Below are 24,726 nucleotides of genomic sequence, written 5' to 3' on the forward strand. Positions count from 1 at the left end.
GTCTGAGATAGAGTTATATGGAGGGAGGAGTTATAAACTAGAAAATTAAGTATTTGGTCAGATACTTTGTGTTTGCCTTTTCACTAGCATTTATGCAACACTCAAATATCTGCTAAACTGAACCAAGAGCCTGAAAATATCTTACTTATTAAGAAATTTTGACTGATTCTTATAGACAACAGAATTCATTGAAAGTCATTGAAATTTCTGGAGCTGAAAAGTGAAAAATAGCAATGGTGTTTTCTGAGAAGTTTACCAACTGCCTAACTGGTTCTTATCCAGGGTGATTTTGCCACTCAGGGGACACTTGGCAATTTCTGGAGACAATTTTGGTTGTTACAACTTAGGGGAGGCACGCTACTGGCATCATATGGGACAAGGCATGAAACACTGCTAAACATCCTATAATGCACAGGGAAGCTTCCCACAAAAAAGAATTTTACCTGCCCCAAGATGTCAATAGCGCTAAGGTTAAGAAACTTTGTTGTAGTCTACTATAAGTTATTCTCATTAGAACTCAAATTAAGTCCAAATATATTTGAAAAATGTACTCATGAAAAAGGAAACATTCCAAAAGATTAAAAGCAGTAAGATAATGGGGGATTATTTTATTTTTCCATTTTTATAAAAAATTTCTACAATTACCATGCCTTTACCATTTCAAGAGAAAAAATTTACTTTCAGGGAGTTAATAGTCTGTTGGGAGAAATTAACATAGAATAAATATGCTAACATGGACTTCTCCTGTGGTGCAGTATGCTGAGGATCTGGTGGTGACACTGCAGAGGCTCTGGCTGCTGCTGTGGCACGAGTTTGATCCCTGCCCCAGGAATTTCCACATGCTGCAGGAATAGCTAAAAAAAAAAAAAAAAAGCTAACAGGTTATGATAATAAGTGTTCTTAAGAAAAACAACAAGGAGATTTAACTTTCAATTAGTTTTTTTAGGGGTGGTCTAAGTAAATGATACTGAAGAGTCAAAAGTTGAGAAATAATCAGATGAAAGAAAAGGGATGAAGGCAATGGGAGGGGGGAGAGTGTTCTGACAGAGAAGCATGTGTGAAAGGCCGAGAAAGAAGAGAGGGCTATTATATGTTAGAGGAATGAAAGGATGAATGAGAATACAACAAAAGGAGTTAATAAAGTGAGAGAGGTAGGAGAAGTAGACAGAGACCAGATTTGGCAAGGACTTGAAGATCTCAATAAGGACTTTGAATGCTAAATGTGGTGGGCTGAATCTGAAGCACAGAGGCATGATTTGACTTCCTTTTTTGTGCGGGGGGGGGGGGGGGGGGGGGGGAAATACCCATGGCATATGGAAGTTCCCAGGCTAGGGACAGAATCTGAGCTGAAGCTGCAGCTTACACCACAGCTATGGCAATGCAGGATCCTTAACCACCGTGCCAGGTCAGGGATTGAACCTATGCCACCTCAGAGACAACACCAGATCCCTCACCCCCTGCACCACAACAGTAACTCCTGATTTACTTATTTTTAAAAAAATAACTATGTTGGTTATTTTATGAGATAGGGAAGGGCAACAGCAGAAATAAGGCAACCAAAGGAGATGAGTTGATAATGAAGTAATAATGATTTGCCCCAGATTTTAACAATGAGTAGAGAGTTAACAGAAAAGTAAGAATGGAGTGACATTAGCCAAATAATGTCATACTTATAACCTTATCTAAGAGAAACTTTTCTTTTCAGGGATGTTGTTGCAGAAGCCAACAAAGAATGTTCCTTACCATGTGACACCCTCCTCTTCCCCACACCACAGCTGACTGGTGGTGGGGGTCAAACAGGAAAAGCTAATCAATAAACAAGCCAGTAGTAAAAACAATCTGTCTTAGTTTGGACAAAGCTTATTAGCTTCAAGCTGATTGTCTCAGCAATTTAACAAAAATTACAATTGATCATTTAACAAAAATTACATAAAGACTAAGAAAGTCAGTATCTAGGAAAAGTAAAACTTAGTAGCTGAATTAGCAGCTGGCAGAGCAAAAAATCCATAAATTCCTACCACCAAGATACTCCTAATCTGAAATATCTTGGATAATGTGAAAACTAGTTTCTTAATTTTCCTAACACTCCACTCTTACATGACATAGTCTAAAATAAGGGTGTTCCTTACATTCTTAAACTCTTAATCAAAACAAGTATCCATTAAACTGGACTTTTTTTTGTCTTTTTAGGGCTGCACCCATGGCATATGGAGGTCCCCAGGCCAGGGGTCAAATTGGAGCTGCAGCCACTGGCTTATGCCACAGCCACAGCTAGGTGGGATCCGAGCCACATCTTCAACCTACACCACAGCTCATGGCAACGCTGGATCCTTAACCCACTGAGCAACACCAGGGATTGAACCAACATCCTCATGGATACTAGTTGGGTTCGTTAACCACTGAGCCATGATGGAAACTCCAAATTGGGATTTATTTTATTATTATTTTTTTCCAAGCCACATCTGTGACCTATGCAGCAGCTTGTGGTAATGCCAGATCCTTAACCCACTGTGCAAGGCCAGGGATCAAACCTGCATCCTCATGAATATTAGTTGGGTTCTTAACCCACTGAGCCACAATAGAACTCCTTTTTGTTTTGTTTTGTTTTTTTGTGTTTTAGGGCTGCTCTGGCGGTATATGGAGGCCCAGGCTAGGGGTCGAACAGAAGCTACAGCTGCCGGCCTACACCACAGCCACAGCAATGCCAGATCCAAGCTGCATCTGCAAATTACACCTCAGCTCACCGCAACACCAGATCCTTAACCCACTGAGCGAGGCCAGGAATCGAACCTGCAACCTCATGGTTCCTAGTCGGATTCATTTCCACTGCGCCATGATGGGAACTCCTAGAACTCCTATATAGTCCTTTTTTAATTCTTTTCCATTATGATCTATTCCAAGAGACTGGATATAGTTCCCAGTGCTATACAGTAGGACCTCATTGCCCACCCATTCTAAATCTAATAGTTGGTATCTAGTAACCCCAGACTCCCAGTCCATCCCACTCCCTGCACCCCACCCCCACCCCCTGGGCAACCATAAGTCTGTTCTCTATGTCTGTAAGCCTGTTTCTGTAAAAAGTAGTAATTTTATATTATATATTCAAATATGCTATGAACCAAACTTTAACAATCAAAGATTACTCACACATTAACTCTTTCACCCTCTCCTGGGATTTCCATTTAAGTGAGTATTATCCTTGTATGGAAACCAAGACAATTTTAGATACACTGTTACCATTAGCTACTATCTATCTGAATATATCACACTTTTCATGATATGGTACAAACAAAACTAAAAGGAAAAATAAACTAAATGCTAAACACTGTAAATCTGCGACTTTCACTTAGGATGCCTAAAGTAAACTCTGTGCATTCAGCCAAACAGGCTGAATCCTACATCAGTGACAGGCCAAGCTGGATTCTAGGAAGTCGTTAAGGTTCCACCCCTCAAACCATAGTGGCTCACAGAGATCAGAGATGGTTTCAGCTGCCTGGTTCAAATCCTAACTCCAACCACTCATGGGATTAAGAACTAGAGCTACTCCAACAGAGACTCTCATGCCAAGTGAAGTCAGTCAGAGAAGGACAAATCCCATATGCTATCACTTGTACGTGGAATCTTAAAAAACACAATGCTAATGGACTTATTTACAAAACAGAAACAGACCCTCACAGACAGAAAACAAATTTACAGTTACCTAAGGGAGAAGGGGCGGGAAAGGATACTTAGGAGTTTGGGATTAACAGATATAAACTACCATAAATAAAATAGATAAACAACAAGGACCCCAGGTACAGCACAGAGAACCATACTCAATATCTTGTAATAACCTATAATGGACAATAATCTAAAAAAGGACATACATAAGTATATATAAGTATATGAACAGCTGATCACTTTGCTGTATACTTGAAACCAGTGCAAGACTGTGAATCAACTCTGTCAATTAAAAAAGACCCAGAGCTATCCACATCATCTCACTAAAATCGATTTTCCTCATTTTTAAAACGTAAATAATGACATGATAATGTCTACCTCCTGGAGAGGTTCTCAGAATGGTAAAATCATCATCAGGCACTGAGCGCAGTGCACTGTCCACAATTTCACTAGCAGGACCTGCTGCTTGAGGCTCCTCACCCACAACCCACGAGTATCACACAAACGACCAGCAGGAAACTGGAAGCCCTCACGGCTCGCATCGGGGCGGTGCCAGCTGCCACCCCAAGGCAAGTTGGTCTTTGCCTCTTCCGCCCTGACCGCTCTGCCTCCCTTCAGCCCCGATTTTCCAGAAGTACCTCTTCCACAGGAAACAAAGTGTGATACCCTACCCTACCTCTGCCTTTCTACTGCTCCCCTCAGACAGACAGTCTTTCCTCATTTTGCACAACCTGGCCAGACTCAGTGCTCCACAGGGTGTGCTGAGTAAGTGGGGCGGGGGGTGGGAGGTGGCATGGAGGTGGGGAAGGGCCAGAGAGAGGGAAGAAGGGGAAGGAGGGTGAAGGGGGCAGGGTGGAGAAGAAGGAAGGAAGAAACAAGGAAGGAAAGATGGGGGAGGAAGGGAGCCCAAACCAGGACTTTAATTTTACAGAAACTGAGGCTAAAAAAACTATTATAAAGCTTTCCTAATGGCATATAGCTAATGAGATGCAATCCTAGATTTTATTCTAAAGTCAAGCTTTCCTACAAATCTCAAGGGAAGAGTTACCGGATGACAAACACTTAGGACAAACGCTTCAAATATGAAGAGTACTATCTATTATAAATTTGAGTCTAGGAAAGATGAGGGAACTATACTGTAACACTAGCTCACAGAGGTTGATTATTCCCACAGATCAGTTTAGTGCAGGAATCTGAGAAATCCTGACATGCTAGAATGTAAAACCATGAGAATGGGAATTTAGCCGGTGTTCTTCATGCTTACAACAGAAGCTAAGACACATAAACAATAAAAATGTGCTGAACAAATGAATTCGATATAGGGAAAGGTAGATGAAGAAGTGAGAAAAAGAGCTGCCAAGAGTTCACCTGTGACCCTTAGGTAGTAGGAAGTTGCCACAATTCCTACTTATTTCTCTTAATTAAGCTTTGTGGTTGAGTTTTTTTTTAAATACATAATTTTATTTAGATATAATTCATATATGATTCACTCATTTTAAGTGTACATTTCAGCAGTTTTTAGTATATTCACAAAGTTGCAATCAATCACCACCATCTAACTCCCGATTATTTTCTTCACTACAAAAAGCCCCATACCATTAGCAGTCATTTCCCATTGCTCCCCTTTCCCCAGTTTTGGCAACCACTAATCAATCCTGTCCCTTTGAATTTGCCTATCCTGAACATTTCATATAAATGGATAGCAGAATACGTGATCTTTTGTAATGGGCATCTTTCAGGTAGCATATGTTTTCATAATGTTACTATATGTAGTAACATGTAGCTGTACTTCATTCCTTTTTATCACAGAACAATATTCCAGTGTATACACATACCACATTTTGTTTATTAATTCATCAGTTGGTGGATATCTGGGTTATTTCCATGTTTTGCCTATTATACATAATGCTACCATGAACATTTGTGTACAAGTTTTTGTGCAGACATTTGTTTTCAATCCTCTTGGGTTTATACCCAGAAGTGGAACTGCTGGGTCACATGTTAAATGTTTACCTTTTTGAGGAAATGCCAAACTGCAACCCAGAGTGGATCTGCCCTTTACATTCCCATCAGCCATGTATGGCAGTTCCACTCTCCACATCCTCAACACCTCTTATTGTCTGTCTTTTTGCTTACAGTTATACTAGTAGGTGTGAAGTGGCACCTCATTATGGTTTTGAGCTTAATGACTTATAATGCTGATCGTTATTTTTTTATGGGTCCTAAACAAGCTTTATCATCATTTAAAGGTAACATTGTTACTGTTTTAAAGCTGAACAAAAGGGAATTGGGAAAAAGTATCCAAGACATTAAGAAATACGAACACTCTAAGATGTTTGAGGCAATAGTAGATCAACAATGAGCTCAATTCTGTAGATATACTGTGAACACCTCCACATAACAGCCAAAGGCAAAAAAGAAACTACTCTATATCTGTATTAGATACCAGTATTTTATAATTTTGCCTTCAATAGGCTTTTCCTTCCTTTCTTCTTACTCTAACAGACAGACTCTAGTCTTTGGCAAACCTATGGCTTAAAGTGGAGTACCAACACCCTTCCCCTTCAAACATAGACACTCACATACACAACCGGACACCTGGCATATGACCTTCTGCTGGCCAATCACAAAGCCATAATCCTTCCCCCACAGTGATTAATTCAGTTATAAACATACAATCAAATCTTGCTCAGAGTCCTTCCCTAGACTTTCATTAGAATTCTACCATTACGCATAAACTAATTTGAGCTAGGTTTCTGCTCCCTAAAACACAACTACATAATATAAAAAAATCAGCTCTTTCAGCCTGAAGCTATTAGGCTTAACTTTTTTTAGAGCCCCACCTGCACACAGCATATGGAAGTTCCTAGGATAGGGGTCGAATCAGAGATACAGCTGCCGACCTACACCACATGCACTCGGGATCCAAGCTGTGTCTGTGACCTACAAACACCACAGCTCACAGCAATGCCAGATCCTTAGCCCACTGAGTGAGGCCAGGGATCGAACCTTCATCCTCAAAGATCCTAGTCAGGTTCATTAACCACTGAGTCACGAAGGGAACTCCCAGACTTAACTTTTAATATCAATATCATGGAAAAGAGTTTATAGCATTTAAAGCCACTATTCAAAAGAAAGCCAGAGAATGTGGCGTTTCACATTTACTAAAAAATCAAGAATAATGTAACAATTATTACAGAAACCTGAGACTTTATTTTGCCTTTTTTCCTGGACCTGTAACAACTCAAAGTGGCTAAAGAGGACCAAGAGAACAGGCAGGATTGGTGGCAAATAGGATTGGGTCATTTAGCACAATCAGGTAGAGACTAGATGTAGGGCTACAACTACTACAATTAATTTTATGTAGCACTTACTGTAAGGAGCCACAAAGACATGCTGTAAAAACTAAAACAAATACTAAAATCAGTACTGGAGAGGAAAGATCAAAATAGTGGAGGAGTAAGATGTGGTGCTCACCTTTTCCAAAAAACACATCAAAAAGAAACCCACCTATATGTAGAACGATCTGCACAGAACACCTACTGAACGCTGGCAGACCTTAAACCTCCAGAAAGGGCAATAAGCCCTCCACATAACTGGATATGGGTAGGGAAGAAAAAAAGAGAGAGAGAGAGAGAGAGAAGCAATCAGGACCAGACTATCACTTGTGAGAGGGAACTGTTAAAAAGGAAAGGAACCCACGCCCTGGGAAGCCACCTAACCAATGGGGAACTCAGCTGAGACAGAGGGACCTCAAAGTTATGGAGAAAAGTGCAGCAGCTGGACTGAGGAAGACAAAGCAGAGAGAGAGCCACACAAACCATCTGTACCACCAACTTGGACACCACAGCCCAAGACACTCGAGTGGAGGCTGGGAGCTGAGACTCAGGCTCCAGAGGTCAGTTCCAGGGAGAGGTCTAGGGTTGGCTGTGTGGAGACAGGCTGAGGGAACCCAGGAGAAGTCTGGGCCTGCATGAGAAGCAAGTTGTCATTGTTGGGGAGGGTGAGAGGAAGAGGGCACACTGCCATAGGAATACCTTTCCATGCACAAGCACAGATTCTCAGAGGGCAGTCGGGGGCTAAGCACAACACAGCACCTCTTACGTGTTCTACAGGCATCAGGGGCCAACCACAGCAGTCAGTCATCTCAAACACCAGAGATGGGTGTGGCCCACCACCACTAGGGGTCTGGGATGGGGCACCACCTGTGGCCCAGGTCACCTCAGAGGTTGGCAAAGAAGAGGGCACTGAAACCAAGAACCACCCACTGTTGCTCTCACTCCCCTGGGAATGCACCTGCCCTGCTGCTGCCACTACCAAATGCTCTGGATGCCGCCGACACCTACCTGATCACTGTCACTGCCAGGGTCCTGCACTAGGAGCAGTCTGAGCCACGTTTCCACAGGTCCTTGGCACCATCAAGGGTCCAGCAATCAGGCACTGGCTACCAGCCCTGCCCATTGGCTCCATCTCCCTGGAAGCCTACATAGCACCCTAAAATTAAATAATAGCCCCTCACAAAATACCCAGGGGTGCATGCACATATAAACAGCCCTCCAAGACTACAGTAGTTGCTTTCCCTAAACTCACAGAATAAAAAAATATAAGCAAAATGAAAAAGTTCAGGAATCATTCCCAGTTAAAAGAACAGAACTCACCTGAAGCAGAAAAAAATAAAATGGATCTCTGCAGTCTAACAGACACTGAGTTCAAAAAGGAGATAGTGCAAATACTGATGGAATTAAGAGCGAATATGAAGGAATTAAGAACAGATATGAACAGTAATGCAGATTACTTTAGAAAGTTACTAGAAAACATAAGGAGCCGAAAAAAATTAGAAAATTCATTTGCAGAGATGCAAGCTGAGTTAAAGGCACTGAAGAACAGAATGAATAATGCAGAGGAATGAATTAGTGATTTGGAGGACAGAATCATGGCAATCACCCAATCAGGACAGCAAACAAACAAACAAAAAAAAACAAATGAAAAAACATGAAAGCAATATAACAGGGATAATATAAAGCAGGCGATCTATGCATAATAGGGATTCCAGAAGGCTAAGAAAAAGAAAAGGGGATTGAAAATATATTTGAAGAAATTTTGGCTGAAAACTTTTCAAATCTACAGGAAACAGATCAAGATACAGGAAGCACAGAGGGCCCCAAACTAGTTGAACCCAAACAGGCCCACACTAAGACATATTATGATAAAAGTGGCAAAAGTTAAAGACAAAGGATTCCAAAGGCAGCAAGAGAAAAACAAAGAGTTAATTATAAGGGAACTTCCATAAGGCTATCAGTTGATTTCTCCACAGAAACATTACAGGCCAGAAGAGAGTGGCAAGATATATTCAAAGTTCTAAAAGGGAAAAACTTGCAGCCTAGAATACGCCACCTAGCCAAGAATATCATTTAAAATAGGAGGAGAAATAAAGAACTTCTCCAACAAACAAAAACTAAAAGAGTACAGCAATACTAAAGCCATTCTAAAAGAAATACTGAAAGGGCTCCTCTAAATAAAAAAGAAGTAAGAATAAATAAAGTGGAGGAAATCACAATTAGAAAGCAAACGCTGAAATAAGCCAATATACAGTTCTAAAAGGGGGAAAAACCTGTTATAAAAGTGACAAACACACGGAACAGCAAAAGGGCAAACATGAAGATGTTAAAAAAGGACTTCAAAACCATAAAATGTGGGGAAGGAAAGTAATAAAACCTAGACTCTTTTTGTGTTTCAGCCTATGTGACTATCAGGCTAAAGCAAGCAGATATAGGAGGGGGTTAACATATTTGAAAAACAGGGCAACCACAAATCCAAACCAAACATTACATTCACAAAAACTAAAAAGAAGATGAAACAAGAATAAAATAAAATCATCCAACCAAAAAAAGAAAGGAACAAAGGAGAAACATACAATCAACTGCAAAACAACATTTAAAATGGCAATAAATACATATTTATCAATAATAACTTTAAGTGTCAATGGACTGAATACTCCAATCAAAAGACATAGAGTGGCAGATTGGGTAAAAAAACAAGAACCCACAATATGCTGTCTACAAGAGACTCACCTTAGGGCAAAGGACACATATAAACTGAAAGTAAGGGGATAGAAAAAGATATTTCATGTGAATGGAAAAGACAGGAAAGCAGGAGTTGCAATACTCATATCAGAAAAAATACTTCATTTTAAAATCTTCTAATAATTTTTATTTTTTCCATTAGTGTACAGTGTTCTGTCAGTTTTCTACTATACAGCAAGGTGACCCACTTACACATACATGTATACATTCTTTTTTCTCACATTATCATGCTCCATCAAGAGTGACTAGATATAGTTCCTAGTGCTATACAGTGGGATCTCATTGCTTACCCATTCCAAAGCAAGAGTTTACATCTATTAAGCCCAAACTCCCAATCCATCTTGCGCCCTCTCTCTCCCCCTTGGCAATCACAAGTCTGTTCTCCATGTACATGTTAGAAAAAAACAGACTTTATAGGTGCACCCAGATATATACAAATACCAACAGACGTAAAAGGAGAAATTGATAGGAATACAATAATAGTAGTAGACTTTAACATTCCACTCACATCGACGGACAGATCCTCTAGACAGAAAACCAATAAGGCAACAGAGATACTAAATGACACAATAGAAAAGTTAGACTTAATTGACATTTTCAGGACATTACATAAAAAAAAAATCAGAATATACATTCTGTTCAAGTGCACATGGAAAATTCTCAAGGACTGACCATATGTTGGGGGCACAAAACTAATCTCAACAAATTTAAAAGTACAGAAATTGTTTCAAGTATCTTCTCTGACCACAATGGCATGAAACTAGAAATCAACCACAGGAAAAGAAATAAGAAAAATCTGACCATATGGAGACATGCTACTAAAAAAAACACCAATGGGTCAACGAAGAAATCAAAAGGGAAATTAAGGAATACCTCAAGACAAATGATAATGAAGACACAATCATTCAAAATCTATGCTGCAAAAGCAGTTCTTAGAGGGAACTTCTGGTGATACTGCCCTTCCTCAGAAAAGAAAAATCTCCAATCAACAACTTAACCCACCACCTAAAAAAGTTAGAAAAAGGAGAAAAAAACAAAATCTAAAGTTAGCAGAAGGAAGGAAATCATAAAGATCAGAGAGAAAATCAATAAAATAGAGATTCCAAAAACAATAGGAAAAAAAATGAATAAAACCAAGAGCTAGTTCTTTGAAAGGGTAACAAAACTGAAAAACTTCTGGCCACATTCACCAAGAAGAGGACAGAAAGAACTCAAACAAAATAAGAAATGAAAAGGGAGAAATCTCATCAGATACTGCGGAAATACAAAAAAACCATAAGAGAATACTACAAACAATTAACATGCCAACAAATTTGACAAATCAGAAGAAATAGATAAATTTCTAGAGACTTAACTGCCCACCAAAACTGAATCAAGAACAGATCAATTGAACAGACTGATCACTAGAAATGAAACTGAATATGTAATATAAACACTCCCTACAAACAAAAGTCCAGGACCAGATGGCTTCACAGGCGAATTCTACCAAACATACAAAGAAGAACTTACCCCATTCTCCTTAAACTTTTCCAAAAGGTTGAAGAAGAAGGAACACTCTCAAAGACATTCTATGAGGCCACCATCACCCTAACATCAAAATCAGACAAAGATACTATCAAAAAAGAAAATTATAGGCCAATAAATATCTCTGATGAATACAGACGCAAAAATTCTCAACAAAATTTTAGCCAACTGAATGCAACAACATATAAAAAAGATCATATTCTATGACCAAGTGGGATTGATCCCAAGTTCACAAGAATGGTTCAACATACACAAATCAATCAACATCATATACCACATTAACGAAAGAAAAGTCAAAACCACATGATCATTTCAACAGATGGAGAAAAAGCATCTCACAAAATCCAACATCCATTCATGATAAAAACTCTTATCAAAGTGGGTAAAGAGGGGATATACTTTAACATAATAAAAGCCATTATGACAAACCCACAGCCAATACAATACTCAATGGAGAAAAGCTGAACACCTTCCTGCTGAAAGCTGGAACAAGACAAAGATGCCCACTCTCACTAATTTTATTCAACATAGTATTGGAAGTCCTAGTCACAGCAATCAGACTAACAAAAAAAATAACAGGTATCCAAACTGGATGAGAATTAGTAAAACTGTCACTCTATGCAGATGACAAGATAAATATAAAGAAAACCCTAAGGACTCCACAACAAAAACTACTCAAACTGATCAATGAATTCAGCAAAGTAGCAGGATACAAGATTAACATTCAGAAATTGGTTGCATTTCTGTATACTCACAATGAAATATTAGAAAAGGAATATAAAAATACAATACCTTTTTAAATTGCACCCCCAAAATTAAATATCTAGGGATAAACCTGACTAAGGAAGTGAAAGACTTATATGCTGAGAACTATAACATTAATCAAGGAAATTAAAGAGAATTCAAAGAATGGAAAGATACTCTATGCTCCTAGATTGGAAGAATTAACATTGTTAAAATGGCCATACTGGAGTTCCCACCATTGCACAGAGGAAATGAATCTGACTAGGAACCATGAGATTGCAGGTGTGATCTCTGGCCTCAGTGGGTTAAGGATCTGGTGTTGCCATGAGCTGTGGTGTAGGTCACAGACATGGCTCAGATCTGATGTTGCTGTGGTTGTGGCACAGGCTGGCAGCTGTAGCTCCAATCGGATCCCTACCCTGGGAATCTCTGTTTGCCATAGGTGCAGCCCTAAAAAGCAATTAAAAAAAAAAAGAAAAGAAAAGCCATACTACCCAAAGCAATCTTCAGAGTCAAAGCAATCCCTATCAAATTACCCATGACAATTTTCACAAAACCGGAACAATCCAAAAATTTATATGCAACTATGAAAGACCCAGAATTGCCAAGCAATCACGAGGGGGAAAAAAAAAACAAAACAAGCAGGAGGATAACTCTCCCAGATTTCAGACAATGTTACAAAGTTACAGTAATCAAGACAGTGTGGTACTGGTACAAAAACAGACATAGGGACCAATGGAACAGAATAGAGAACCCAGAAATAAACCCAGACACCCATGGTCAATTAATCTTTGACAAAGAGGCAAGAATATAAAATGGGAAAAAGACAGTCTCTTCAGCAAATGGTGCTAGGAAAATTGGATAGTTGCTTGTAAATCAATGCAACTAGAACACGCTCTCACACCATGCACAAAAATAAACTCAAAATGGCTTAAAGACTTAAATGTAAGACAAGACACCATTAAACTCCTGGAAGAGAACATAAGCAAAACATTCTCTGACATCAGCCTTACAAATGTTTTCTTAGGTCAATCTCTCAAAGCAGAAATAAAAGCAAAAATAAACCAATGGGACCTAATCAAACTGACAAGCTTTTGCATAGCAAAGGAAACCAAAAGAAAACAAAAAGACAACTTTCAGAATGGGAGAAAATAGTTTCAAAGGATGCAACTTAATCTCTAAAATATACAAACTTATAGAACTCAATAGCAAAAAAAACCAACAACCCAATTGAAAAGTGGGCAAAAGACCTGAATAGACATTTCTCTAAAGAGACATACAGATGGCCAACAGTCACATAAAAAAAAATGCTCAACATCACTAATTATTAGAGAAATGCAAATCAAAACTACAATGAGGTACCACCTCATACCGGTCAGAATGGCCATCATTAACAAATCAACAGGAGTTCCCGTCGTGGCGCAGTGGTTAACGAATCCGACTAGGAACCATGAGGTTGCGGGTTTGGTCCCTGCCCTTGCTTAGTGGGTTAACGGTCCGGCGTTGCCGTGAGCTGTGGTGTAGGTTGCAAACGCGGCTCGGATCCCGCGTTGCTGTGGCTCTGGCGTAGGCCAGTGGCTACAGCTCCGATTCGACCCCTAGCCTGGGAACCTCCATATGCCGAGGGAGCAGCCCAAAGAAATAGCAAAAAGACAAAAAAACAAAACAAACAAACAAACAAAAAAACAAATCAACAAATAAAAAATGCTGGAGAGGGTGTGGAGAAAAGGGAACCCTCCTTCACTGTTGGTGGGAATGTAAATTGGTACAACCACTATGGAAAACAGTATGGAGGTACCTCAGAAAACTAAATACAGAACTACCATATGAGCCAGCAATCCCACTCCTGGGCATATATCTGGACAAAACTTTCACTGAAAAAGATACTTGCACCAGCATGTTCATTGCAGCACTATTCACAACAGCCAAGACATGGAAACAATCTATATGTCCATTGAGAGATGAATGGATTAGGAAGATGTGGTACAAATACATAATGGAATACTCCTCAGCCGTAAAAAAGAACAAAATAATGCCATTTGCAGCAGCAAGGATGGAACTAGGGACTCTCATACTAAGTGTAAGTCAGAAAGAGAAAGACAAAAGCCATATGATATCACTTATATCTGGAATCTAATATACAGCACAAATGAACCTATCTACAGAAAAGAAATAAACTCATGGACTTGGAAACCAGACTTGTGGTTGCCAAGGGGGAGTGGGAAGGAGTGGGATGGACTGGGAGATTTGGGTTAATAGATACATACTATTCATTTGGAGTGGATAAGCAATGAGATCCTGCTCTGTAGCACAGGGATATCTAGTCACTTGTAATGTAACATGATGGAGGATAATGTGAGAAAAAGAGTGTGTGCATGTGTATGCATATAAATATATATGTGTATGATTGGGTCACTTTGCTGTATAGCAGAAATTGATATTACACTGTAAATAATAGAAAAAATAAAAATCTTTTAAAAAGAAAGTAGATACTGGATAACTAAAGCTTTCACTTAAAGAATTGGAAACTGAGACAGAACATGATTTGCTTTCTAATATTAAAAATATCTGTCACCAAATTATCAAACATCACATTATCTTAGGATTCTGACTTTTGTTAATAAAAATTTAACGAAATTTCAGTTTTGTCCAAATACACCATAATTGAAAATGTAATTTAAGCTGAATGTAAATTAAATTTAGAGTAAAGTGATAGCTAATCAAAGTTTGTCCCGTAGTAAATAAACAGTAATAGAAAACAGTTTAGCATTTTATATAATCAGGCTAATCTTGTACTACCAGCAAATGTCTATGACCTTTATTTTTCATTACGGGTACCAAATAGTGTGAATTAGAGCTATTTTCTGGTTAAATTTACAGTCTTCTGGCAAAACAGTTACAAAATCTACATAATACTAATTTACAAAACTGGATTAGAAAAAAAAAACTGGATTAAAGAAATGAACTCAGAGATTAGTAATTCTGTAACAATTTGGTGAGAAAATAGGCTTTTACACTTGAGTGCTAATGGAGGGAGAAAGAAGCCTTCTCCAATTCATGGGATGTGATCTGAATTATGGTGTACAGTGGTACAAAAGAAATTGCAAAGAAAATGTTATTCTGACAGGGAACACATAGGGTTATCTGGATTTGATGGGTTATCTGGATTAAGCAAGTTGGTAGAAATAAAAAGCCACCAATTCACTCTGCATGTACTATATACCAGTCACTATTAAGCATTTAAATAGTTTAGAGAGAGAAAGTTAACCTCCACAACTATTAAATGGAGGAACTAGAGGTTCAAATTCAGGTGTGACTCCACAGTCCATGTTGCTTAACTGTGATACTATAAAGCCTTTAAAGAGCCTGGTATTAATTAAAAGTGACAATCACCTGTCAGAAACAAAGACAGTGGTTCTCAGAGTGTGATCAATGGGTTCCTGTGGGGACACAGAGACCTTTTCAGAGGGGTCCACAAAGTCAAAACAATTTTCTTAATATTACCACTAATATATGTATATATTTATTATGGTAACATTTGCACTGCAGTGGGTAAAACTGTTGGTGCTTTAGCATGAATTAAGGCACTAGCACAAGCTGTGTTAGTAGTTACTGCATTTCGGTTTAAAAAAAAAGCATGCTGACTTAAGAATGTCTTTGATGAAACAGTAAAAAAAGTTATTACTTTTATTTAAAACCGGCCTTTTCTAAAATTTTGTGATAAAATAGGGATTACACATAAACCATTTCTACAGCATACCCACTTCTGCAGTTGGATGACTGTCTTAGAAGTATTTGTGTGATTGAGAGTTGCTAATTGAACTAGCCCCTTTTTTCATGGAACATCATTTTACTTGAAAGAACAACTGACAAATTATGGCAGATGTTTTTCACAAAAATGAGCAAAGTGAGCTTATGGTTTCAAGGAAAACAACTTACGGTTATTTGTTGCTAATGATAAAATTTTGAGTTTTCAAGTGAAAGTAAGAATTTGGGAAAACTTTTATCTACCACTGTGAGCCTGACAGATTCCCAATATTTAAGATTTTTCTGAAGAACTACATGGTGATGCTAATAATTGTGAATTCTCATTGTATAATAAAATGTGGAACCATTTGGAAGATCTACATAACTTAGTGAACTAAAATTTTCCAAATGACCAACACATGATGTTACAAAATCAGGCCTGTCCAAATGCAAGACAGACCAATGGATCTAATGTAATAGAATAGGAGAAGTTTACTAACTGGCTTCAGATTCCACACTGCAACTTTCAAGAAATTACTATCTGTGAAGTTTGAATATATATGGTGGGATATGGTATATCAAAGAATAATGTCCATAATTATCTGAAAAGACTATGAAATGTTCCTCCCTTTTTCAAATGCCTACTGTATGAAGTTGGATATTCTTCATACACTTCAACCCAAATGGTATGTTGCAAAAGATATGGGAATTCAGCTATCTTTCCTTGAGCCAAACATTAAAGAGACCACCCCCCTCAAATGTTAAACACAAGCATTCTTCCCACCAAAATTCTGGATTTTGGAAAATAAGTTATCTTTGGTTTGAAATCTGTGTTTATATAAAATAGTTTTAATATTACTTTTATGAGTTAATATTTTAAAAAATTCTTTTAACTTCTAAAGTGGTAAAACTGTTACTGATAAAAACCTCCAAAAAAAGTTTTTTTGTTGCTGTTTTTGCCTTTTTTTTTTAGGGCTGCACCCACGGCACATGGAGGTTCCCAGGCTACGAGTCCAATCAAAGCTACAGCTGCTGGCCTATGCCACAGCCATAGCAACACCAGATCTGAGCTGCTTCTGCAACCTACACCAGAGCCCAAGGCAATGTGGGATCCTTAACCCACTGAGCCAGGCCAGGGATCAAACCTGCAACCTCATGGTTCTAGTTGGACTCGTTTCCACTGAGCCATGACGGGAACTCCTAAAAAAAGTTTTTTGAGGGTCCTTATTTTAACCACATAAATGGGTCTTTAGCCCCAAAGCTCTGAAAACTTCTGAACTAAGGCCATTACAAGCACATATACATTGCCCTTTCTGGTAGGTGTCAATATAAAGATTTTCACTTTATTTGTAGAAGGGAGTCTCCCTCATCCTTGTCTTTTACTAAACCTAAACGGAAAGCATGGTAAATGGACTGTGTTCTTCTAGTTTAAAGTTCACAAATGATATACAATTCCCAAAAATTTCTCTGGTAAAAAAGAGAAACACTGAATACCTATCATACCCCATGGACTATGCTAGGTGATTTCACATATAACCTTTTAATCAACTTTGAGATCTGTATTAAGGCTGAAAGAAGTTAAAGGGAGGTAATATGGTATAGTACAAATAGTACAGACTTTAGTTTGACACACCTGAGTTAAAACCATTCCCTTGAATGGTTATGCTATTGGGTCACTAAACTCTAGAATTTTTTCTTTACACAATGAGTAATTCCTACTTATAAGATTAAGAGAAATAAGAATTCAATTAAAAAGCATAAATGCTACATGCTCAAAGAAGTTTATTCCCTTCAGTCAGATTTCTCTGTTCCAAAACTAATCTAGTGAACACCACAATCATCATTCAAGGTTAGATTTGACAAGCTCTCATTTCATTATTATAGGCCTCAAGTAGACAAATGCTGCTCTAGCAAACATTTTAAAATATTTTAAAGACTCACAAGCACTATCAGGTATAAGAGATTAATGTTTAAAAATTTCCTACACATTTTTTTCTAGTTTCATTCTTTTAAAGGTAGATTATTCCTACAACTCTTCTCAATCTTGTTTTATTCACATTTGACATATTAGTCTCTATGAAAAACAAGGACATCTTGTTATCACTAAGAAAATTATCAATTAAGCAATTCTGAAACTGGTTGCTTTATAAATAAGGAAAGCTGGCAGGAAACACAAAAACAATTATTTAATTTCCAACTTTATTTCTATCAGATATTTCATATTGTCACATGCTTGGACTATTATATGAAAAATTAGACAGCAGTTATTTTAAGTACAGTAAATATGTTCCAAGATTTGTGATGAGAGAGGTCAGTCTCTAAAAGTTAACAAGACTTAATAGCTCAACAATGCCTTTCACTCTGTACAGTTTAGCAAATCACCAAGGCCACTTCTAAACAACAAAAGAGCTGATCAATTTATTAAACTCTTCCCAACCAAGCAACTAATTTTTTCAAAGTTCAAAGTGACTTCATATTTTATGTTGGGTGGACAATCACAAATTTCCAACTATGCAGTATTTTACTATTCTTTTACTTTCAGGGTATTCTTCTTAAAGTAGTGTTTTTTATAAGATCTAATTATTTTTCTAATATAACTTAAGCTGTATTCAAAAACGGATAATCTCAAAACTTCTATAAAAACTATGCAGGTTTATCAGAAAGTCTACAAGAGAATTCCCCCTCTACTTTAAAACATAATCTAAATGCACTTAATTTGCTTTACTCTGACACATTTTTGTATTTGAAATTTGGTCATTACCTATTTCCTGTGTTGTACTGTGCATACCCTCTTTACGGTTACCATCTCAAACTAATAATGATGATCCTCTACCACACCATGCAAAATAAGCCACACCTTGAATATCATCTGACAGTTTCTATGTTAATTAATTGATTCATTCATTCATCGATTTTTGTATGGCCCTGTCCATGGCATGTGGAAGTTCCCAAGCCAGGGATTGAATCGGTGCCAGGAGTGACAATGCCAAATCCTGAACCCACTGTGCCACAAGGGAACTCCAGAGTTTTTATGCTATTTTAAATGGCTACTGACATATGCCTTCTTTAAAGCTTTTATTTTTCAAGAAGTTATTAGCATGACCATATTTTGGAAGAGCCAGAATGGTAAAATGAAAAAGAGGAATGAATGCTATGGAATCAGTTTCAACTCTAATACTCAGAAACTCTGACTTTAGAAGGGTCACTAATTTCCTGTGCCCAAACTGCCCTTCAACGAGCAACTACATATCTCTATATTAAAAATGTTCCCCATTAATTTTAAATTCAGCATAAGTTACATATGCACACAGAGAAAAAAACAAAGAATCAACCACAAATAAGGGAGTAAAAGAATAAATTCCACTGAATCCTATTAAGTCCCCTTCCTCTCCCTAAACAGAAAAGGTGAATGTGATAAAATGCTCAGAGAATCACCAAGCATCTTCCTAACATTAACTTATTAATCTTCACAATACCCATGAAGCAGATGTCAAGCACCTCTAGTTTTAAAGAAAAAGCCATAAGACTGATTCTTCCAAGGTCACACACAAAGTTAGAGATTAGATTAAACTAAATTCAGGACTCTGTAGTCTTCATAATTTGGAATCAAACAATGTTAGATCAAACCAAAAAATACTACAATTACCTCACTCTATATGCTATCCTATCAGTGCTGTCCAATAAGGTAGTGACTAGGAACACACAGCTATTAAGCACCAGAAATGTAGCCAGTCCAAACCAAGACATGTTTTAAGTGTAAAATACAGATCAGATTTTGAAGTCTTGTATGAAAGAAAAACATGAAATAGTTCATTAGATTTTTTTACATTGATTACATGTTGCAATGGTATTCTGAACATATTTGTTTAAATAAAATTCATTGGACAGCACTGGTCCATATTTTAAGACCTTCCAATGAAACATGTCACTGTAAGACATAAATCAAAAAGCAGTATTTTCTTAGAATTTCTTGTAGCACAACATATAAACCATATTCTGAGGAGGAAATGGGCAAAATTAGTGTGTTTTGAGAGACACAGGCGTATATGTAATAAACATATAAAACAGGTCATTCTAGTGTTCTCTAAGGATAATAAAAGATGTTTCTAGCTCATTACAGGCATGTCTGACTTCGAATAAATCACAAATGAGAAAGTATGACTTTCTATTAAAGTGATATTCTATTTCCTTAGATGAAAATGTGAAAACATTCATATTCGTAATGTACACATAGGATTATCAAAGTCACCAAAGGATGCCCACAAGGCACAATAACCTCCTCAAAACCCCCATCTACTGTATTATTTATAGGTATTAAAAAATATATAATATTGTTCTAATACAGGATCAGCACTTAATTCTTATTTTGACTACAGCAGTAAGAGATACACAGTAAAAGGAAACATTAATTTAAAAAATAAGGATCACCTGAAAAGTTTGGCAGCCCCATAAAAAGTTATACATAAAATAATTCATGAGCCAGTAATTACATTCCTAGTAATTCTATTCCTAGTACATAACCAAAAAGAAATGAAAACATAGGTCCACACAAAAATGTGGAGATAAATGTTCAGAGAGCAGCATCATGCATAACTGTAAAAAGTGGAAACAACGCAAATGTCCATCAACTAAGGAATGGATAAACAAAATACAGTATATCCATACACTGGAATATTCATCTATAAAAAGGAATGAAGCACTAATAAACATTCTTGTTACAATGTGTGCAAACCTTGAAAACATTATGCTACCTAAAAAAAGCCAGTCACCTATTGTGTAACTCCATTTATACGAAATACCCAGAACAGGCAAATCTGAAAAGACAGAGAGTGACTGCTAGTGAGTTTGGTTGTCTTTCTGGGGTGATGAAAATGTTCTGAGACTGATTGTGCTGATGGTTGCACAACTATGTGAAAACTCCAGAAGCCACTTCAAATGGGTGAACTGTATGGTATGTGAATTAGATCTCAATGAAGCTGTTTAAAAAAAAAAAATGCAGCCAGAAATGCAGGGGTGGGGGTGGGTGGGATGAGAAGGATTTATCACACATTAATTGCTATTTTTATGGATTTTGTAACATTGTGGCATTTATTTTTCGGGGGTTTTGTAGTTTGCAATTCCCCCCTCTTTTTAAATATCCGTATTAGTCTAAAATTTTTTTCATCAGATCATCACACAACTAGGTAAACTTACTGAAAATCACAAGTTCTACATTTAAATGGCGATTTCTCTGGCACGTGAATGACCTCAACAAAAATGTTAACATTTTTTTCATTAAAAAAGAGAGTATAAAAATTGTCTTATGTTAACCTTAGAACAATCATAGAATCAACCAGATACTTATATAATCCTTCAAACTAGGAAACCCACTAAAACAGCACTAGCTACCTTAGAGAGTAAATAGCTTTATGGAAAGCCCCCCAAATAGTTCCTCAGTCAAGCAAATGCTCAGAGTTCACAAACAGATGACGGGAATTTCAAGATCTCAGTATAAAAAAGTACAAAGAAACAATATAAAAAAATACTACTTGACACTTTCTCTTAAAAGTTAAACTCTTGATTCAGAAGAGAATGGAAATATCAAAAAAAAATGTATTTACCTAGACTCTTAAAACTGAAGGGAAGAAGTCTTCTACCAAAAATCTGTGATTTGTGTGTGTGTTTTTAACCTGCACACCTTCTGTAGCCTAAGAACCTCAGGAGCAGCTGTTACCTAAGATAATGAAGGGGTTTTTTTCATCCTTTTAAAATAATAAAAATGTGATGGTGCCATTCCACAGCCCACCCATCCCCCACTACCACCACCTGCAGGTGGAGGGAAAGGATACTGTAGACTAGAGGATGACAGCTTTGTATAACCCTTTGGACTTTATGAGTAAGAATGCAGCTGCTGGTCTCTCAGGAGGGGGTAAAGAGATTTGTGAACAAGCTGAAATAAGGGGTATCCTCTGCCTGGAAGAGGGCACACCGTGAGCCACATCTTGAATCAACTATATCCACAGTAAAACACAGGCCGCTGGAAGGCACTGTTAGCATCACCAGGATGGCCTCTCACGCCGGGGGTGTTTTTTTCAACGGAGAAGTTGACTCCTGTAGTTTGGATATTGGAGGGAGGCAGGGGTAAAGCGGGAGTCGGGAAGACCAGAAAAAATGCCTTTAAGTGGAGACGACTCGGACCTCGCTGAGGAAGTTCCGAGCCCCACTTGGTCGCCACACGCCCGATCTCCCACCTCCCACCGCCCTCCTTCCCCCTGCGCCAGACGTCGGTGCGGGAGCGAAAACCGGAATCTCCGCCGCTACCGGGGTAGGGGCCGCAGCCCGGCCCGGGCAGCGCCGCACACGCACGCCTCCTCCGCACTCGCCGCACCCCGGCCTCCCAGTCGCGCTGCCTAGCCCCTCGCACTCGCGCCGGGCCGGCTCCGTGGGGCAGGCCTAGGCCGCGCCGGCCGTACCCCGGCACACCTCGCTCGCCGGCAGAGGCGGACCAGGCCCTAGACAAACTTCCCGGCGCGTTAGCACAGGCGTCACGGACTGGCCGGCCCCCAGCGCCATTCCCCCGCGGCCCGGCAGCGGCTCCCGCCCCTACTCCCTATACTCCGAGTCCCAGCGGAGACGACCCGAGGCCCACGGCCCCCACCCCTCCTGCGCCCCCGAGTTTACCTCCAAGTCGCGGCCTTTGTTCTTGAAATTTTTGAGCCGTTGGTTGTCCAGTTTCTCGCTGTCCGCCATGGCCGGGCCGGTGACTCCTTCCCCCGCCCGGGCCCCGCGGGATCCGCCCCAACCACCACGCCGCACCGACACTCCCAGGAACCGGGCCGCCGCCTTAGCTGCTGTGCTCGCCGCGCCGCCGCTTCCTTCCTCCTCACACCTGCCTCCGCAGCGGCCTTCTCCTCCTCTCCCGCCCGTCCCCCCCCCCAAGCCCTAACCCTTGCGCGACGGCAGCTTGGGAGAAGACAACTGCGGGGCCGGGCGGCAGCAACGGCGGCGGAATGTGCTGCCGGCTGAGAGGGGGAGGCAGCCTCGATCTGAGGGCCCCGGCGCCGCGGCCACGCCCATCACCGCCAGCCCAGCTTGCCGATTGGCCAACCAGACCCCGGTGCGCTCGACCAATCAGAAAGAACGATGGAGAGCGGGGGCGGAAGAGAGAACGGAAAGGGGAAGCGGGCGACTCTGGGAGGAAGGGGCCGGGGGGCCGGGCCAGGAAGGGAGGGGTGCGGCGGGGGCAGAGCTCGGAGGGACCACGTGCCTCCGGAGGTTAGGGGAAGAAAGCGAGAGAATTGGAAAGGTTGAAGGGAGGCGGGAAGGAGAAGGGGACACTCAGGAAAGAGTTGGTTTGCTTTGCATGTAGAGCCCGCCCCAGACGTCTGGGGTCCGGGGTCGAAGCCGAGTTAAAGTACGTTCTTTTCGGTGCACCTTCTCTTCCAGGACATTCTTTGCGCGTTCTGCTGACTTTAGAGTAAGTGCAATCTGCGCTTCGGCTCCATCCCGGGTCCGGACTCCGCTCCTTTTGGCCGAGCTCCATACCCTGGCAGTGGGTCCCTGCTTTCTGGGGGCCCAGCCGCGGGGCCTGGACTGACCAGTGACGTGCCTTTGCGAGGCGCAGCGGAAAGCGGGAGGGACATTGGGTGAAAGGACGCTTTAGACAAATGTGATTCATGTCCTCTAATCAAGTTCCCTCAACAGGTGAGAACTTGGAACGCTCTGATGATCCTTTGGTGTACCACCTCCTAGATATTTTGTCTTCGAAAGTTATAGGAGCTCCCTGGCCACAATGTACTAACTTCTGGAAGGCAAGGACTGTGGTACCTGACATAGAAAATGTAACATTGTAATTCTGTTGAGAAAGGAAGATGAGTTCGAAAGATATACATCTTTACCAGGAATGTTATTATCAGAGGCAGAAATAACACAAGCTATAAAAGAACATAATACCATATTTTAAAGAAGGAGAGAAAATGGGTTAGAAATATATTTAAGTACAATTGATAGCGCCTCAGATGTACAGGGAAATGTGAAGAAGTCAGCAGTAACTGAGGTCAGAAGGAAAGCAGGGCTGGGATTGAGGACGTTTAGAAGACTTGGGTGTGTTTAAATTTGGCTAGATAGGGAGAAGCGACCCTGATTTAAAGTCCTTTGAGAACTTTTACAACCTCGCCCCCTTCGCTCCCACTTCCATACGATTTTTTCTTTTTCTTTCTTTCTTTCTTTTCTTTTTTTTTTTTTTTGTAGTAGAAAGTTTGGCGATAAAGCATTTAAAATGAGAATAATACCTTTAAAATTCTCAGTTCTTTGTGTACTTTCCGCTGCCTAGGCAAACAGAAGCTGTACCTGGAAATAATTGACACTGAAGGTTAACTTGAATGTAAATTCAATGCTGATTTTAAGTTTAAAACGTTGTTCATTGCAAATCTTCATTCTCCAAAGAATCATTTAATTGAATTAACATTGCACACTGTAGAATTGTTTTCAGAATGAGTTTAGGATAAGAAAATTCAATTCAGAATCCTGTAGTACTAGGGTGTGATCACAGTTGTCTACTAAGACAGATGCAATACAAACAGTAAATAACCACAACTTGTTATTTTGCTTTTTTAAAATTTGTTTAATATCTGAAGTCTCTCTCCTTTAGACAGTAATCTCTCTGAAATTAAGGACCATATTTATTTTGTTCTCTATATATCTGGCACCTAGGTCTTGGCACGTGGTGTAACTCAGTGACTGTCAAAGGCAGGACTTAAATCTGTGGAGAGTGTATGTTCCAGAAGTTAAAAACAAGCTAACACTTCTTGATTGAAAAGGTGATTGAGTTGTTAACCGTTTCTAATCTACACTGGGTTCCTTTTAAGAATTCTTAGTTTGATTTCATGCTCATTCCAGGGTTAAAGTTCAGGGAGTAGATCAGACACAGGTTTCAGGGCACACCCCTCCCACCCCACATGTTTAAAATTAGCTGTGACACACTTTTCTA

At 39.5% G+C, this 24,726-nt stretch overlaps 1 protein-coding gene across 2 annotated transcripts in view; it reads right to left on the minus strand.

Annotated features, from left to right (window-relative positions):
• Positions 1-22,802, minus strand: part of KPNA4 (karyopherin subunit alpha 4) — a 68,705-nt gene extending 45,903 nt beyond the window's left edge. The window contains exon 1 of one of the 2 annotated variants that reach the window (XM_047785717.1): positions 22,419-22,802. In XM_047785717.1, coding sequence (XP_047641673.1) covers positions 22,419-22,487 — 69 coding nt within the window. In that variant the 5' untranslated portion in view covers positions 22,488-22,802. The remainder of the gene's footprint in view (positions 1-22,418) is intronic. The other variant, XM_047785710.1, reaches the window with a different exon arrangement.
• Between the last annotated feature and the right edge of the window lie 1,924 nt (positions 22,803-24,726).

This window comes from Phacochoerus africanus, chromosome 1 (assembly GCF_016906955.1).
Source record: "Phacochoerus africanus isolate WHEZ1 chromosome 1, ROS_Pafr_v1, whole genome shotgun sequence".
In the NCBI taxonomy this organism is placed as follows: domain Eukaryota; kingdom Metazoa; phylum Chordata; class Mammalia; order Artiodactyla; family Suidae; genus Phacochoerus; species Phacochoerus africanus.